Source organism: Tachyglossus aculeatus, unplaced genomic scaffold, assembly GCF_015852505.1.
Source record: "Tachyglossus aculeatus isolate mTacAcu1 unplaced genomic scaffold, mTacAcu1.pri scaffold_136_arrow_ctg1, whole genome shotgun sequence".
Lineage (NCBI taxonomy): Eukaryota > Metazoa > Chordata > Mammalia > Monotremata > Tachyglossidae > Tachyglossus > Tachyglossus aculeatus.
This window is the reverse complement of record NW_024044863.1, coordinates 465,560-482,022: the sequence shown is the minus strand read 5'-3', so window position 1 is coordinate 482,022 and position 16,463 is coordinate 465,560. Positions and strand designations below refer to the sequence as shown.

At 46.2% G+C, this 16,463-nt stretch overlaps 1 protein-coding gene and 1 pseudogene across 1 annotated transcript; one reads left to right on the top strand and one right to left on the bottom strand.

Moving 5' to 3' along the window:
- Nucleotides 1–5,422: 5,422 nt before the first annotated feature.
- On the top strand, nucleotides 5,423–6,361 carry LOC119923026 (annotated as a pseudogene).
- A 517-nt stretch (nucleotides 6,362–6,878) lies between these two features.
- LOC119923005 (NPC intracellular cholesterol transporter 2-like) lies at nucleotides 6,879–14,594 on the bottom strand. Its single transcript, XM_038742595.1, has 4 exons — nucleotides 14,367–14,594; nucleotides 13,835–13,847; nucleotides 7,954–8,008; nucleotides 6,879–6,942 (listed from the first exon to the last, which is right to left on the bottom strand). The coding sequence occupies exons 1-4, from the start codon at nucleotides 14,592–14,594 to the stop codon at nucleotides 6,879–6,881; spliced, it is 360 nt and encodes a 119-aa protein (XP_038598523.1).
- Between the last annotated feature and the right edge of the window lie 1,869 nt (nucleotides 14,595–16,463).

Below are 16,463 nucleotides of genomic sequence, written 5' to 3'. Positions count from 1 at the left end.
CGGACGACACGGTCTCTTCTGCTGCTCTCTCCAGTGGAGGCCTCTTCTTCTCCCACTGCCCCAGACTCACCGGAAAAGGAGGAGGTGTCGGTTACCTTCTAGGCCCATATGTCGCTTTAGCACTATCCCTCCTCTCCCTTCCCTTTCCTTCCCATCCTTTGAAGCCCAAATTATTCGCCTCTTCCATCCCCTCTAGACTCTTGTAGCCGTCACCTACCCCCCCCCCGGCCCCACCTCCAACTTCTTTAACGAGTTTGACCCCTTCCTCACCTTCCTTCTCTCCTTTTCCATGCCCACTCTGATCCTCGGAGACTTCAATATGCACATGGAGATCCCTGGTGACTCCTCTGCCGCCCGCCTTCTATCTCTCCTTGACGCTGCCAACCTCTTGCTCCATCCCACCTCGCCCACTCACCAACTTCGTCACACCCTCGACCTCATCATCGCCTACTGCTACACTGTCTCCACCCTCACCAACTCTGAAATCCCTCTCTCTGATAACCTTCTCACCTGCCTCTTCACTCACACATCTTTCCCCAGAAAATCTATATTACTTCCTCACACAGACCTCCGCTCTCTTGACCCCATCCATCTTGCTGAGTGCCTCACACCCCACCTCGCCTCCCTTTCCTCTCTACCCAATCTTGATGATCAGATTACTGCTCTCACCTCTACCCTCCACCCTCTACTGCTCTTCCCTCTCATCTTATGAAATCTCTCGCTCCATCCCTTCTCCCCTCCTTAACTACCATCTTCAACCGCTCACTCTCCACTAGTTCCTTCCCCTCTGCCTTCAAACATGCCCATGTCTCTCCCATCCTAAAAAAACCCCCTCTTGACCCCACCTCACCTTCTAGTTATCGTCCCATATCCCTCCTACCATTCCTTTCCAAACTCCTTGAACGAGTTGTCTACACGCGCTGCCTAGAATTCCTCAACAACAACTCTCTCCTCGACCCCCTCCAGTCTGGCTTCCGTCCCCTTCATTCCACGGAAACTGCCCTCTCAAAGGTCACCAATGACCTCCTGCTTGCCAAATCCAACGGCTCCTACTCTGTCCTAATCCTCCTCGACCTCTCAGCTGCCTTTGACACTGTGGACCACCCTCTTCTCCTCAACACGCTATCTGACCTTGGCTTCACAGACTCCGTCCTCTCCTGGTTCTCCTCTTATCTCTCCGGTCGTTCTTTCTCAGTCTCTTTTGCAGGCTCCTCCTCCCCCTCCCATCCTCTTACTGTGGGGGTTCCCCAAGGTTCAGTGCTTGGTCCCCTTCTGTTCTCAATCTACACTCACTCCCTTGGTGACCTCATTCGCTCCCACGACTTCAACTGTCATCTCTACGCTGATGACACCCAGATCTACATCTCTGCCCCTGCTCTCTCCCCCTCCCTCCAGGCTCGCATCTCCTCCTGCCTTCAGGACATCTCCATCTGGATGTCCGCCCGCCACCTAAAGCTCAACATGTCGAAGACTGAGCTCCTTGTCTTCCCTCCCAAACCTTGTCCTCTCCCTGACTTTCCCATCTCTGTTGATGGCACTACCATCCTTCCCGTCTCACAAGCCCACACCCTTGGTGTCATCCTCGACTCCGCTCTCTCATTCACCCCTCACATCCAAGCCGTCACCAAAACCTGCCGGTCTCAGCTCCGCAACATTGCCAAGATCCGCCCTTTCCTCTCCATCCAAACTGCTACCCTGCTCATTCAAGCTCTCATCCTGTCCCGTCTGGACTACTGCACCAGCCTTCTCTCTGATCTCCCATCCTCGTGTCTCTCCCCACTTCAATCCATACTTCATGCTGCTGCCCGGATTATCTTTGTCCAGAAACGCTCTGGGCATATTACTCCCCTCCTCAAAAATCTCCGGTGGCTACCAATCAATCTGCGCATCAGGCAGAAACTCCTCACCCTGGGCTTCAAGGCTCTCCATCACCTCGCCCCCTCCTACCTCACCTCCCTTCTCTCCTTCTACTGCCCAGCCCGCAACCTCCGCTCCTCCACCACTAATCTCCTCACCGTACCTCGTTCTCGCCTGTCCCGCCGTCGAACCCTGGCCCACGTCATCCCCCGGGCCTGGAATGCCCTCCCTCTGCCCATCCACCAAGCTAGCTCTCTTCCTCCCTTCAAGGCCCTGCTGAGAGCTCACCTCCTCCAGGAGGCCTTCCCAGACTGAGCCCCTTCCTTCCTCTCCCCCTCGTCCCCCTCTCCATCCCCCCCATCTTACCTCCTTCCCTTCCCCACAGCACCTGTATATATGTATATATGGTTGTACATATGTATTACTCTATTTATTTATTTATTTATTTATTTTACTTGTACATTTCTATCCTATTTATTTTATTTTGTTGGTATGTTTGGTTCTGTTCTCTGTCTCCCCCTTTTAGACTGTGAGCCCACTGTTGGGTAGGGACTGTCTCTATGTGTTGCCAATTTGTACTTCCCAAGCGCTTAGTACAGTGCTCTGCACATAGTAAGCGCTCAATAAATACAATTGATTGATTGATTGATTGATTACCCTCTCTACTCCGCTTGACTCGCTCGCTCCCCTTTCCCTTCGCCACTCTCGTACCACTAACCCACAGCCCTGCATCACTGCCACTCTCTGCCTCCTTCGCCCTTATGCTGGAGCTGCTGAACGTTGCTGGCAAAAGTCTAAACACCATTCCAACCTCGTTCAGTTCAACCTTATCCTTTCCTGCCTTAACTCTGCCCTCTCCTCTGCCAGAAAAAAAACTATTTCTCCTCCCTTATTCACACCCATGCCCATCATCCCCGGCATCTCTTCCGGATATTTAACCCCCTTCTCAGGCCCCCGGTTCCTCCCCCTCCTCCTTCCCTCACCCCCAACGATCTGGCCTCCTACTTCATTAATAACATTAAATCCATCAGGCCTGAGCTCCTCAAAGTCGCTCCCCTCTCTTTTCCAACACCCCGGCTCTCGGCGCTCTCCGCTACTCTCCCATCCTTCCCAGCAGTATCCTTAGATGAGATATCCTCCCTCCTCTCAAGTGCTACTCCGGCCACCTGTGCTTCTGACCCCATTCCCTCTCATCTTATGAAATTTCCCTCTCCGTCCCTTCTCCCCTCCTTAACTTCCATCTTCAACCGCTCACTCTCCACTGGTTCCTTCCATGCTGCCTTCAAACATACCCAGGTCTCTCCCCTTCCCCGCCGCCTTCAAACATACCCAGGTCTCTCCTATCCTAAAAAAAACCCTCTCCTGACCCCACCTCACCTACTAGTTATCGCCTTATCTCCCTCCTACCATTCCTTTCCAAACTCCTTGAACGAGTCGCCTACACGCGGTGCCTCGAATTCCTCAACGCCAACTCTCTCCTCGACCCCCTCCAATCTGGCTTCCTTCCCCTACATTCCACGGAAACCGCCCTCTCAAAGGTCACCAATGACCTCCTGCTTGCCAAATCCAAGGGCTCCTTTCTGTCCTAATCCTCCTCTACCTTTCAGCTGCCTTCGACACTGTAGACCACCCCCTTCCCCTCAACACGGTTTCCAACCTTGGCTTCACAGACTCTGTCCTCTCCTGGTTCTCCTCTTATCTCTCCGGCCGTTCATTCTCAGTCTCTTTTGCGGGCTCCTCCTCCGCCTCCCATCACCTTACTGTAGGGGTTCCTCAAGGTTCGGTTCTTGGTCCCCTTCTGTTCTCGATCTACACTCACTCCCTTGGTGACCTCATTCGCTCCCACCGCTTCAACTATCATCCCGACGCTGATGACACCCAAATCTACATCTCTGCCATTGCTCTCTCTCCCTCCCTCCAGGCTCACATCTCCTCCTGCCTTCATGACATCTCCATCTGGATGTCTGTCCGCCACCTAAAACTCAACATGTCCAAGACTGAACTCCTTATCTTACCTCCCAAACCCTGCCCTCTCCCTGACTTTCCCATCACTGTTGACGGCACTACCATCCTTCTCGTCTCACAAACCCGCAACCTTGGTGTCATCCTCGACTCCGTTTACCCCTCAAATCCATGCCGTCACCAAAACCTCCCGGTCTCACTTCCACAACATTGCCAAGATCCGCCCTTTCCTCTCCGTCCAAACCGTTACCCTGCTGGTTCAATCTCTCATCCTGTCCCGACCGGATTAATGCATCAGCCTCCTCTCCTATCTCCGATCCTCCTGTCTCTCCCCACTTCAATCCATTATTCCCGCCCCTGCCCGGATCGTCTTTGTGCAGAAACGCTCTGGGCATTTTACTCCCCTCCTCAAAAATCTTCAGTGGCTACTAATCAACCTATGCATCAGGCAAAAACTCCTCACCCTCGGCCTCAAGGCTCTCCATCACCTCGCCCCCTCCTACGTCACCTCCCTTCTCTCCTTCTACAGCCCAGCCCGCACCCTCCGCTCCTCTGCCGCTAATCTCCTCACTGTGCCTCGTTCTCTCCTGTCCCGCCGTCGGCCCCAGGCCCACGTCATCCCCCTGGCCTGGAATGCCCTCCCTCCGCACATCCGCCCGGGACTCCATTCCCGAGAGGCCCGCCCGCCATCACACCGCGCGGCCTTGCTGCTCCCGGAAGGATCCTCTCCTCAGAGCGCCGCCATAGACGCCCGGGACTCCGTTCCCGAGAGGCCCGCCTGCCCGCCATCACACCGCGCGGCCTTGCTGCTCCCGGAAGGATCCTCTTCTCAGAGCGCCGCTATAGACGCCCGGGAATCCGTTCCCGAGAGGCCCGCCCGCCCGCCTGCCCGCCATCACACCGCGCGGCCTTGCTGCTCCTGGAAGGATCCTCTCCTCAGAGCGCCGCCATAGACGCCCGTAACTCCGTTCCCGAGTGGCCCGCCCGCCGTCACACCACGCGGCCTTGCTGCTCCCGGAAGGATCCTCTCCTCAGAGCTCCGACATAGACGCCCGGGACTCCGTTCCCGAGAGGCCCGCCCGCCCGCCATCACAGCGCCCCACGGATGCCCCCCCTGCTTCCACCACCCCCACTTAGGCGACCTTCCTTAAAGTGCCCCTCATCCCCCCCGTTTCCGGTCCGGTACTGACTGACTCTCCCCACGCCCCCAGGTAAAAAGCCCTTGTTACCACCATGTTACATTAACGACAACCTCATTCACACCTACTCAGCCCTCCCATGCTAGTTGACTGTTGGCTCCTCTACCCAGGTATCTCTGCTCCCTGATCCCCCTTGACTGGCCCACCCTACTCCAGCACTTAATAGTTTGTATCTGCTCTCTGTGACATCATTATCTGCCAATTTTCTTACATTGTGCATTTTGTATTGTATTCTCCCAAGCAGTTAGTACAGTGACTGGTACACAGTAACTGCACATTAAATACTATTGATTGATTGAGAGAACACCAAGAAGTGAGAGACAGGAGAAGTAAAGGAAGAGTCCTACTCAAGTGTATTAATCGCCCTTTTTTTTATTTTAGCTGATTAAATTTAAATGAGCAAAATGTCTAATAGGAATCAAACAGAAGTGACTAAATTTATTCTCCTGGGGCTGAAAGTTCAAACGGAGCTGCGTCCTATCCTCTTTGTAATATTTCTCACCGTCTACATCATCACCGTGGTGGGGAATGTCGGCATGATCGTTCTCATTCGAATCACTCCCAGACTGCACAGTCCCATGTACTTTTTCCTCAGCCACCTCTCCTTCGTGGATCTATGCTATGCCACCAGTATCTCCCCACAGATGCTGGTGCATTTCTTATCATAGAAGAAGACTATTTCCTTTATTGGTTGTTTCATCCAATTTACTGTCTTCATCTCTCTGGCCATCACCGAACACTATCTGCTAATGGTCATGGCTTACGACCGCTACTTGGCAATTTGCAGCCCGCTGCTTTATGGCAGCAAAATGTCTAGGGGAGTTTGCATCGGTCTGGTGATGGCTCCCTATGTCTATGGCTTTCTCAATGGCTTGATCCAGATGGTGTTGATGCTCCGTTTGTCGTTTTGCGGTTCTAATGAAGTCAACCACTTCTACTGTGCTGATCCTCCTCTCTTAGTCCTGTCTTGCTCTGACACCTTTGTCAAAGAGACTGCCATGTTTGTGGTTGCTGGTTTCAACCTCATCTGCTCTCTCCTGATCATTCTCATTTCCTACGGTTACATCTTTGCTGCCATCCTGAGGATCCGTTCGGCTGAGGGGAGACTCAAAGCCTTTTCCACCTGTGGCTCCCACCTGACCGCTGTCACCATATTTTACGGGACTCTTCTCTGCTTGCATCTAACACCTCCCACTGAGCAGTCAGTCGAACAGGGGAAAATCATTGCTATCTTGTATATCTCTGTGTGCCCCATGTTGAACCCTTTCATATACATCACGAGGAATAATGATGTGAAGGATGCTATGAAGAGAGTTCTCAAATTTCAGTTGTTGACCAAATAAAATTTCTCTTTCCTTTCCCTCCCACTTTCTTGAATCGGCTATCTGGCAGAGACATTTGAGTTGAATTCTGTTTCACATCGATAACATTTTTCAGTATTCCAAATCAATGATGATGACGTTCGTGGTATTCGTTAAGCGCTCACTATTTGCCAAGCATTGTGGTAGATAGTTCAATCAGATCAGATTCGGTCCCCCTGCCACTTGGGGCTCACCATGGCAGAGAGAAAAAAAGGACGTTTAATCCTCATTTAATAGGTGAGAAAACTGAGGCACAGAAGAGCTAAGTGACTTGCCCGAGGTCACACTGCAGACAAATGACAGAGCTGGAATTAGAACTCAAGTCTCCTGATTCCCAGTCCTGTGCTGTATGACTTTCCTCAATACCTCTAGAGGACTTAATGGTACTTGGGAGCCACTTGGGGTGCTGGATTTAGGCCTCTCTTGGCATCTTTAGCCCATTTGGGTAGCCCTATGTTCTTCTGAACCCATAATCCAGCGGGCGAGCTACCCAAATGGGCTAAAGATGCCAAGAGAGGCTTAAGTCCAGCACCCCAAGTAGCTCCCGAGTACCATTAAATCCTCTGGAGGTATTCAGGGAAGTCATACAGCACAGGACTGGGAATCAGGAGACTTGAGTTCTAATTCAAGTCTATTAGAGAAGCAGCATGGCTCAGTGGAAGGAGCACGGGCTTTGGAGTCGGACGTCATGGGTTCAAACCTCGGCGCCGCCAATTGTCAGTTGTGTGACTTTGGACAAGTCACTTAACTTCTCTGTGCCTCAGTTACCTCATCTGTAAAATGGGGAGTAAGATTAAGACTGTGAGCCCCCCGTGAGACAATCTGATCATCTTGTAATCTCTCCAGTGCTTACAGCAGTGCTTTGCATATAGTAAGCGCTTAATAAATGCCATCATCATCATCATTATCATTACTGCAATTCCAGTGGGTGACTTTGACCTAAAAGTATGCAGACAGCAATACTGAGATAATCTAGGAAGGGTAAAGGGATGATGCCTTGCTTTGGCCAACAAAAATGCACAAGAGCAAATCTGGATGAATATCCCCAACTCTTTCTCCTTTGCCTGAAAAAGAATATTGGCTGTCCACTGTTACCTTTATTCTAAACTCCTTATTGAGTGTTTGATTTTCTAAAATATACCAATATTAAACTGGGCAAGATGAGCAAAGTCAAATGTATTATTTCGGGTCACTTTATCACATATCTTCGTAAATTATTCTCTTCTGTCTATAAGTCATTTTGCCATTTTTTATAATGTGGAGTGTAGCATTTTAATGCCTCTCATGTCTAGGAACCCAAGTTACTCAGTCTAAAATTGATCTGTATGAGGAGATGTACCAAAATCATTAATGCTAATGAAAAATATGATTCTGGTCAAGTCTCATTAAGCATTGAAAAACAACAACAACAGTCTCAGCTGGTGATGGAAGACCAGTTAAAAGACAAAGGAAACACTATCATGTTAAAAGAAAATCCACTTTTGTATTCTGGGACTCTCCCAAGTGCTTAGTGCGGTGCTCTGCATATAGAAGGCATTCAGTAAATACCATTGATTGATTGATTGCTATTCTACCTCAGAGATGCTTCCTGAGGGGGCATTGTCTTTTCTGGTTTCTGGGTCTGGGTCCCTGCATGGCCCAAGATCAAGTGTGTTTATTTATACTGATGTCTGTTTCCCCGCCTCTAGATTGTGACCTCATTGTGGGCAGGGATCGTCTCCCTTTATTGCTGTATTGTACTTTCCCAAATGCTTAGTACAGTGCTCTGCACAAAGTAAGCCCTCAATAAATATGATTGAATGAATGAATTCCACCCCAGAAAGCTCTGGCTGATCTTCATTTTCCTTATATTTTCCAATAGTTGCTCTAGAAAGTTGCTTTAGGGATAGGTCATTAATATCAATTGCATCTTTGTTCATGAATTTTCTCACCCTTCAGGATCTCTCTGGTATCCAGCTCCATCCCCTGCTCTATTCCCAGCTCTCTCTCCCACCAGTTAGAGGAAGAAAATGGGATTTTCCCCAACCTGGGTGGGAACAAGGCAGAGTCATCCTCACAGCTCTAAATCTGTTTAGAAGGAGGCTGTTCAGGGAAACAGCTGACAGCCTGGTCGGGCAGTTGGTCTTAGAAAGGTGATCAATTGTTTGATCAGTTCCTCACTTATTGTAGTCTTCAATCAATCAATCAATCAAATATATTAATTGAACTCTTAGTGGGTGCAGAATCCAGAGCACTTGAGAGAGTACAATGGAACAAAGCTGCCCACAATTACCTTACAGTCTAGAGGGGGAGACAGACATTAATACAAATGAATACATTATGCCTATGTATAATAATGCCGTGGGGCTGAGAGAGGCATGAAGAAAGGGTGTAAATTGAGAAGCAGAGTGATCTAGTGGACATAGCATGGACTTGGGAGTCAGAAAGACCTGGGTTCTAATCCTGGATCTACCATTTGTCTGCTGTGTGACCTTGGGCAAATCACATAACTTCTCTGTGCCTCAGTTCCCTGGAAAGAGCCCAGGCTTGGGAGTCAGAAGTTGTGGGATCTAATCTCGGTTCCACCAGTTATCAGCTGTGGGACTTAGGGCAAGTCACTTAACTTCTCTGTGCCTCAGTTATCTCATCTGTAAAATGGGGATTAAGACCGTGAGCCCCACATGGGACAACTGATTACCTTGTATCTACCCCAGTGCTTAGAACAATGCTTGGCATGTAGTAAGCACTTAACAAATACCATCATTAGTATTAGTATGTGGTTTGAGACTGTGAGCCCCATGTGGGACATTGTGTGCAACCCGATTAGTTTGTAGCTACCGCAGTGCTTAATACAGTGTGTGGCACATAGTGAATGCTTAACAAATGCCATAAAAAATCTAAATGCAGTCAAAGACTTCAGTAGTTTCTAAGTAACCTTTTCTATTAATATTAAGACCACTTCCCCTCCCGCTAAGTCTATTAGAGTAGGAACTGCATCTGTTAATTTATTTTATTATCTGTCTCACCCTGTAGACTCTAAGCCCCTTATGGCCAGAGATTGTGTTTGACCAGTTTTATTGTATTGTACTTTCCCAAACCATTAATACATTCATTCATTCATTCAATCATATTTACTGAGAACTTACTGTGTCTAGAGCACTACACTAAGTGCTTGGAAAGTACAATTTGGCAACAGATAGAGACAATCCCTACCCAACAACGGGCTCACAGTCTAGAAGGAGGAGACAGACAATAAAACAAAACGAGTAGACAGGCATCAATACCATCAAACTAAATAGAATTATAGATATATACACATCATTAATAAAATGAATATAATGATAAATATGTACCAATATACACAAGTGGGGTGGGGGGAAGGGGGTAGAGCAGAGGGAGGGAGTAGGGGTGATGGGGAGGGGAGGAGGAGCAGAGGAAAAGTGGGGGAGCTCAGTCTGGAAAGGTCTCCTGGAGGAGATGAGCTGTCAGTAGGACTTTGAAGAGGGGAAGAGAGCCAGTTTGGCTCTGCTCACAGTGCTCAATAATACCAACTTCATCATACTTTACCCAGTGCCTAGCACAGTGCTTGGTCCATTGTAATAATAATAATAATAATAATAATAATAATAATAACAACAATAATAATAATGTGCCAACACCAGGGTAGATACAAAGTAATCAGGTCAGACACTGTCCCTCTCCCACACGAAGCTCAGAGTCTAGTGGGATTGATAAATAACTGGGTTGGGTGATCTATCATTTCATACAAGCTCAAGGACTTTTTCCATCTGCAGGAAAGACTATAAGATCTGCCTTGTTCTGAGACCACAGCTCTTCATCTACACAATTCCTTCATCTCTGAGAGAGAAAAAAGTCTTGTTTAATTCAAATACCCAGAGGGTTATAGACTGTGACCCTTCTAGACCCTTCTAGACTGTAAGCCCATTGCTGGGTAGGGACCATCTCTATATGTTGCCAACTTGTACTTCCCAAGTGCTTAGTAAAGTGCTCTGCACACAGTAAGTGCTCAATAAATACGATTGAATTGAATGAATGAATGAAAAGGATATCACTCTTTTCTTTCTAGTGAAGGACCTGTGGATCTCACAGTAATAGAAAATTAGCCAAAGAAAGGTGAGGGACATATTTCACAAAATAAAAATCTAAACTAATTAATTGTTTCCCTTTGCTTCCAACCTACAGGGCATCAATAAATCAATCATTCAACATTATTTATTAAGCATTTACAAGGATAGTTGATTACACATTTCAGAATAGGCCACTATAATTCTATATTGTCTCTTCAAGGTTCTTTGCAAAGAGACCGAGAGGGTAAAGGGCACTTTCCCCCAATATTCAGTCACCGGGCTCCAATTATATAAAAGCACTGCCACATTTTAAACCTATACCACCCACCCTCTTTTCAAACTCCATGCACTCAAATGCAACTTAAATTTCTAAAGTGAAAATGAAGGACATACTGCCGATTCTTCAGAATTTCAGAACACTCCTGTTCCTGTGAACCTGTCTCTCTGTGAGAGCCTGGCTTTCAATTCCATGGGCTGGAAATCTAGTTCATTCTGGATTTTCCCCCTTCAGACCATCCTAGGCTCACGGAGCTCTGCCCATCCATTTCCAGAGATCCTAGTACAATACCAGTCTCCTCAAGCCCTTTCGGTTCCCTTTCTTCACCCCCGTCCTCAGTCCCACAGCACTTATGGACGTGTCCCTAGTTTATTTATTTATATTAATGTCTGTCTTTCCTGCTAAACTGTAAGCTCACTGTGGGCAAGGAATGTGTCTGTCATATTGTTAAATTGTAGTCTCCCACGTGCTTAGTACAGTGCTCTGCACACGATAAACGCTCAACAAATATGGTTGACTGATTTCCCCTCTTATTTGTTGCTTGTTGTTTCTTATACCAGTGGAGAAGAAACGTGGCCCAGTGAATAGAGCATAGGCTTGGGAGCCAGAGGACCTGGGTTTTAATCCTGGTTCAGCCACTTTCTGCTGTGTGACTTTGGACAAGTCGCTTCACTTGTCTTTGCCACCATTACTTTAACTGTAAAATGGGGATTAAGACTAAGCCCCACGTGGGACATGGACCGTGACCAACCTGATCATCTTGTTTATACCCAGCGCTTAGTACAGTGCTTGGTACATTGTAAGTGCGTAACAAATATCATTTAAAAAGTATCAAAGTGAACACTAAACTTTCTCTCCCTTTTTGGGATGGATGCTGAATTGTACTTTTCAAGTTCTTAGTACAGTGTTCTGCACAGAGTAAGCGCTCAATAAATAGGATTGAATGAAATGGTAGTTAGCACCTCCTTTCACTCATGAGTCACAATTCTGCTCATTCAGATTTCACTCTAGGGACTTTTCATAATGAGCATTGTTAATTTCCGTTCTTTCTTCGTGAAGGGCAAACTCCAGGGATCAGTTCAGAAACAGATATAAATGCTTCTGTATTGTTCTAACTGGGAAGCCATTGTGACAATGTCTTCTTTTACATGGATGTTGCCGAAATTCTGAAGAGTTGGCAGTAAGTCCTTCATTTTCAGATTACCTAATTTAGAAATTTACGTAGCATTTGAGTGCAGAGAGTTTGAAGAGAGGGTGAGTGGTATAGGTCTAACATGTGGCAGTGCTTTTATATAATTGCAATCTGGAAAAAAAAAGATTGCCTGGCTGTAGTTACAATTATTTTTCATTTTTCCCAATTTTGTCAGTTACTTATCAGCCTGGAATATGAATCAAGGTTTAGAATATCAGCAATTCCAGAATAACACCTAAAATCTTATATTAACATTTCAATTAATAATAATGATGGCATTTATTAAGCACTTACTATGTGCAAAGCACTATTCTAAATGTTGGGGAGGTTACAAAGTGATCAGGTTGTACCATGGGGGGATCACAGTCTTAATCCCCATTTTACAGATGAGGTAACTGAGGGACAGAGAAGTGAAGTGACTTGCCCAAAGTCACACAGCTTGCACCCTACCTACTAGGCTAAGTGTTAAATATAGAGACAAAAAGTATACATGAATTCTGCAAAAGCACATGATGATTTCATATCAAATTATCTTTAAATATTAGTGAAGACATTTCTTCTGACATTTGATGACAATTGTCAAGGATAGGTATAACATATAGTTACAAGAAGGAAATCTTTGCTATACTGACAGCCTAGTTGCATCCTCTGAAAAATTCAAAGGATTCTTGAGTGTTTCCCCTTCCCTGTCTTTTTCTGTCTCTCTGATTTTTTAATGATATTTGTTAAGCGCTTACTATGCTCCTGGTACTGTACTGAGCACTGGAGTAGATTTATGATAATCAGGTTATATACAGACCCTGTCTTACAGGGGGCTCAAAGTCTAACTCTCTATTTTACAAATGAGGTAACTGAGGCACAGAGAAGTTAAGTGACCTTCCCAACGTCATATATCAGACAAGTGGCTGAGCCAGGGTTAGAACCCAGTTCCTTCTGACCCCCCAGACCCATGCTCAATCCACTAGGGAATACTGCTTCTCCTGAATGTCCCTTTTCTTTCCCCCACAATTTTAAGGCATTTCTTCGATCTCTCTTTTGGTTCTCCCTTTTTGATTCTCATATTTTGATTACTTTCCTGTCCTATTTCTTTCACCACCCTCCATCTTCTTCCATATCTTTCCTCCATTTTTCACCACTCCCTCCATTTCTCTGGTTAGCCCTGACAAACCCTCAGGCATTCAGAAGACGGCAACTCCTCATATTCCCATGCCCAGCTCCACACACCCACGCGCGCGCGCGCACACACACACACACACACACACACACACACACACAGAGCAATCCCATACTCACAATCCCTCCAACTTCCCCTTTGATGGGTCTTTCGAAGGCAGAAGCGAAGTGGAGACTGGAAACTCTTGCATTTCGGTTTGAGCATCCGAAGCAAAATTAGCAACATGGAGCATGGCCAACATACTATAACCAGGCTAACGGGAGTCTTCAAAACATCCCACTTCCCCATCCTCCCTTGACCTGGCCTGCTGGAGGAACCAACCTGGCCAGTTTCACAGCTATCCTTCACATTCCCCCTAACTGGGAAATTCCATGACTCCCTGATGGCTCCTTCATCAAACTCTCTCTCTCTCCAGAAGCTCTGGATTTCATTCATTCATTCATTCAATCGTATTTATTGAGCGCTTACAGTGTGCAGAGCACTGTATTAAGCGCTTGGGAAGTCCAAGTTGGCAACATATAGAGACGGTCCCTACCCAACAGCGGGCTCACAGTCTAGGAGGGGGAGACAGACAACAAAACAAAACACATTAACAAAATAAAAGAAATAGATTAAATATGTACAAATAAATAAATAAATGGAGTAATAAATACTTACAAATATATATACATATATACAGGTGTTGTGGGGAGGGGAAGGAGGTAAGGCGGGGGGAATGGGATTCTTACCCTGACCTCCTCCTTACCTGCTATTTCAAACTTTAAAAATCACCCCCATCCCCTGCACAATTAGTTGCTATGGGTCAGAATTGAGGCTTCTAGCAAATATAGAAAACTTGGAACTAGAAGGTGGGTGTCCTAAGTCACGGCATGATCCATAAAGTAGAAACAGTGGGTTAGGAAACTGGTAGACTGCAGACTTATTTAGAAAATGATCATTTTCATTCATTCATTCAATCGTATTTATTGAGCGCTTCCTGTGTGCAGAGCACTGTACTAAGAGCTTGGGAAGTATAAGTCGGCAATATATAGAGACAGTCCCTACCCAGCAGCTATCTCACAGTCTAGAATGGGGAGACAGACAACGAAACAAAACATATTAACAAAATAAAATAAATAGAATAGATATGTACAAGTAAAATAGAGAAATAAATACGTACAAACATATATACATGTGCTGTGGGGTAGCGGAGAGGGAATTCGAACCCAGGTCCTTCCGACTAGCCACTAGGCCTCTCAGTTTCTCCTTCTGCTTCTCTCTCCATGGGGCTGGGTTACACTGGGATATTTGCTCTTGACGGGCAGCTTGTTCAGGTAGTTGTAGGTTTTACTCTTTTCAATGGGGCAGTTGATGCCGCTCTTACAGCCGTCGGGCTCGGGGATGGGGAAGGGCACCAAGACGCCAAGCACCAGGCCGTGAACCAACGCCGTGCTGTTCTGAGACTGGGTGTTGCTGGTGAAGGTGACGTTGACGCTGTAGAACTCCCCTTTGTGGAGCTGGATCATCTAAAAGATCGTCTAATCATTTGCTCACGTGCTACTTACAGGAGGTCCTAAAATGCTTTGTTTATTTTTTAACATGGCTGGGTCTTCACTAGGTAGTTTTGTAATTAGTTGAGTTCCTCAAAGTGCTTAGGAGTTATCAAGAACATATTCAGTCAATCAGTCAATTGTATTTATTGAACAGTTACTGTGTGTACTAAGCACTTGAGAGAGTATAATACAACAATATACAGATACATTCCCTCCCCACAGTGTGCTTACAGCAACTCCCTGCAATAGTTACAATTAAGGAGCACAAGACCATGAGAATTGTCACACTGCATCAGATCATTGATTGGTCCAGCCTGATATTCTGTCTCCAAAAGTGGCAACGAAGCTCATTTGGAGGAATTGTAATAAGACTATCCTTGCTCAATGTTAGTTATATATTCTATAGCTCTAAGAACCCAGGCCCTTCCATCTATATATGGACTTAACCTTTCTTGAGTCTTTTATCATGCTTATCTTTCTAATAATTAATAATGAACCTACCATCTGTGACAGTATCCAACGGGCAACATTATGTTATGCTGCTTTTCTTTTCTTGTTCTTTTACTTTATTTGTTTGTACTTGGTAGTAAGGGATTGAAACAAGGTGCTACTATCACTAGAGAATCACAATATAATTTTTTTCAAGGAGAGGATCTGGGGGATGAGTTTTAAGACCTTTAGATCTAGAGAAGCGAGAAGCAAGATGATTGAGTGGATAGCTTGGGAGTCAGAAGGATGAAGGTTCTAATCCCAGCTTGGGCACTTGTCTGACGTGTGACCTTGGGCAAGTCACTTATGTTTTCTGCATCTCAGTTACCTTATCTGTAAAATGGGAATTAAAACTTAGAGCCCCATGTGGGACTTCGACTGTGTCCAACCTGATAAGCTTGTACCTACTCCAGCACTTAGTACAATGCCTAGCCCAAAGTAAGCATTTGATAAATGTGTTACAAACAAAAAAGAAGGGGGGTCCTTTCTTTTAGGAAAATACAGAGCTTCAAGTTGCAAAACTGCTTGAGGGAGAGAATGTTAGCCCTCAACCCTGGTCCTGAATTTTCTCCCCTCAACCCAATCATCAAATCAGAGAGCGTTAGGGTCTGTCTGGCTTCTCCTTAGCTTGTATTCAGGTACATTATCTCTCGTGAGAAGTAGGATTCCCATCAAAGCAACCCAAGGTATTTCAAGGTATTGGTAGGGGGATCATGAAAGGAAATCAAAACCATTTTTTCCGTCTTCATTTTTTATTTATTTCTATTTACTTCAGTGAATGTCGATCCAAAAACTTATATCTTGCCTGGACTAATGCATCAACCTCCTGGCTGACCTCCCTGATCCTGACTCTCTCGTCTCCGGTCCATACTTCACTCTGCTGCCTGGATCATTTTTCTGAAAATAATGTTCAGTCCACATTTTCCCTCCATTCGAAAGTCTCCAATGGTTGACCATCTACCTCAGCATCAAACAGAAACCCCTTACCATCGGTTTTAGCACACTCCATCAGCTCTCTCCCTCCTATCTTATCTCGGTGCTCTCCTATTACAACCCAATCTGGACACTTCACTCCTCCAATGCCAACCCACTCTCTGTACCTCAGTCTTGTCTATCTCACTGTCAATTCCTTACCCACATCCTTCTGGTGACCTAGATCTTCCACCCACTTTCATATCTGATAGACACCTGTCTCTTCACCTTGAAAGCACTACTAAAATCAAGTCTCCTCGAAGAGTCCTTCCCCCACTAAGCCCTCCCTTCCCTTTCTAAGGCCTCCCTTCTGCATTCTCTATGCTCCTTAAGCCCTTTGATATTCACTCCTCCCCCAGGCTCTCAGCACTCATGGACTTT

What these genes read in the sequence shown, in the direction of transcription:
- LOC119923005 (XM_038742595.1), bottom strand. Translation starts at nt 14,594, where the DNA reads ATGATCCAGCTCCACAAAGGGGAGTTCTACAGCGTCAACGTCACCTTC. An exon ending in CCTCAGGAAGCATCTCTGAG is followed by an intron (nt 6,943 to 7,953) that starts GTAGAATAGCAA and finishes GAATACCTCCAG; the next exon opens with AGGATTTAATGGTACTCGGG.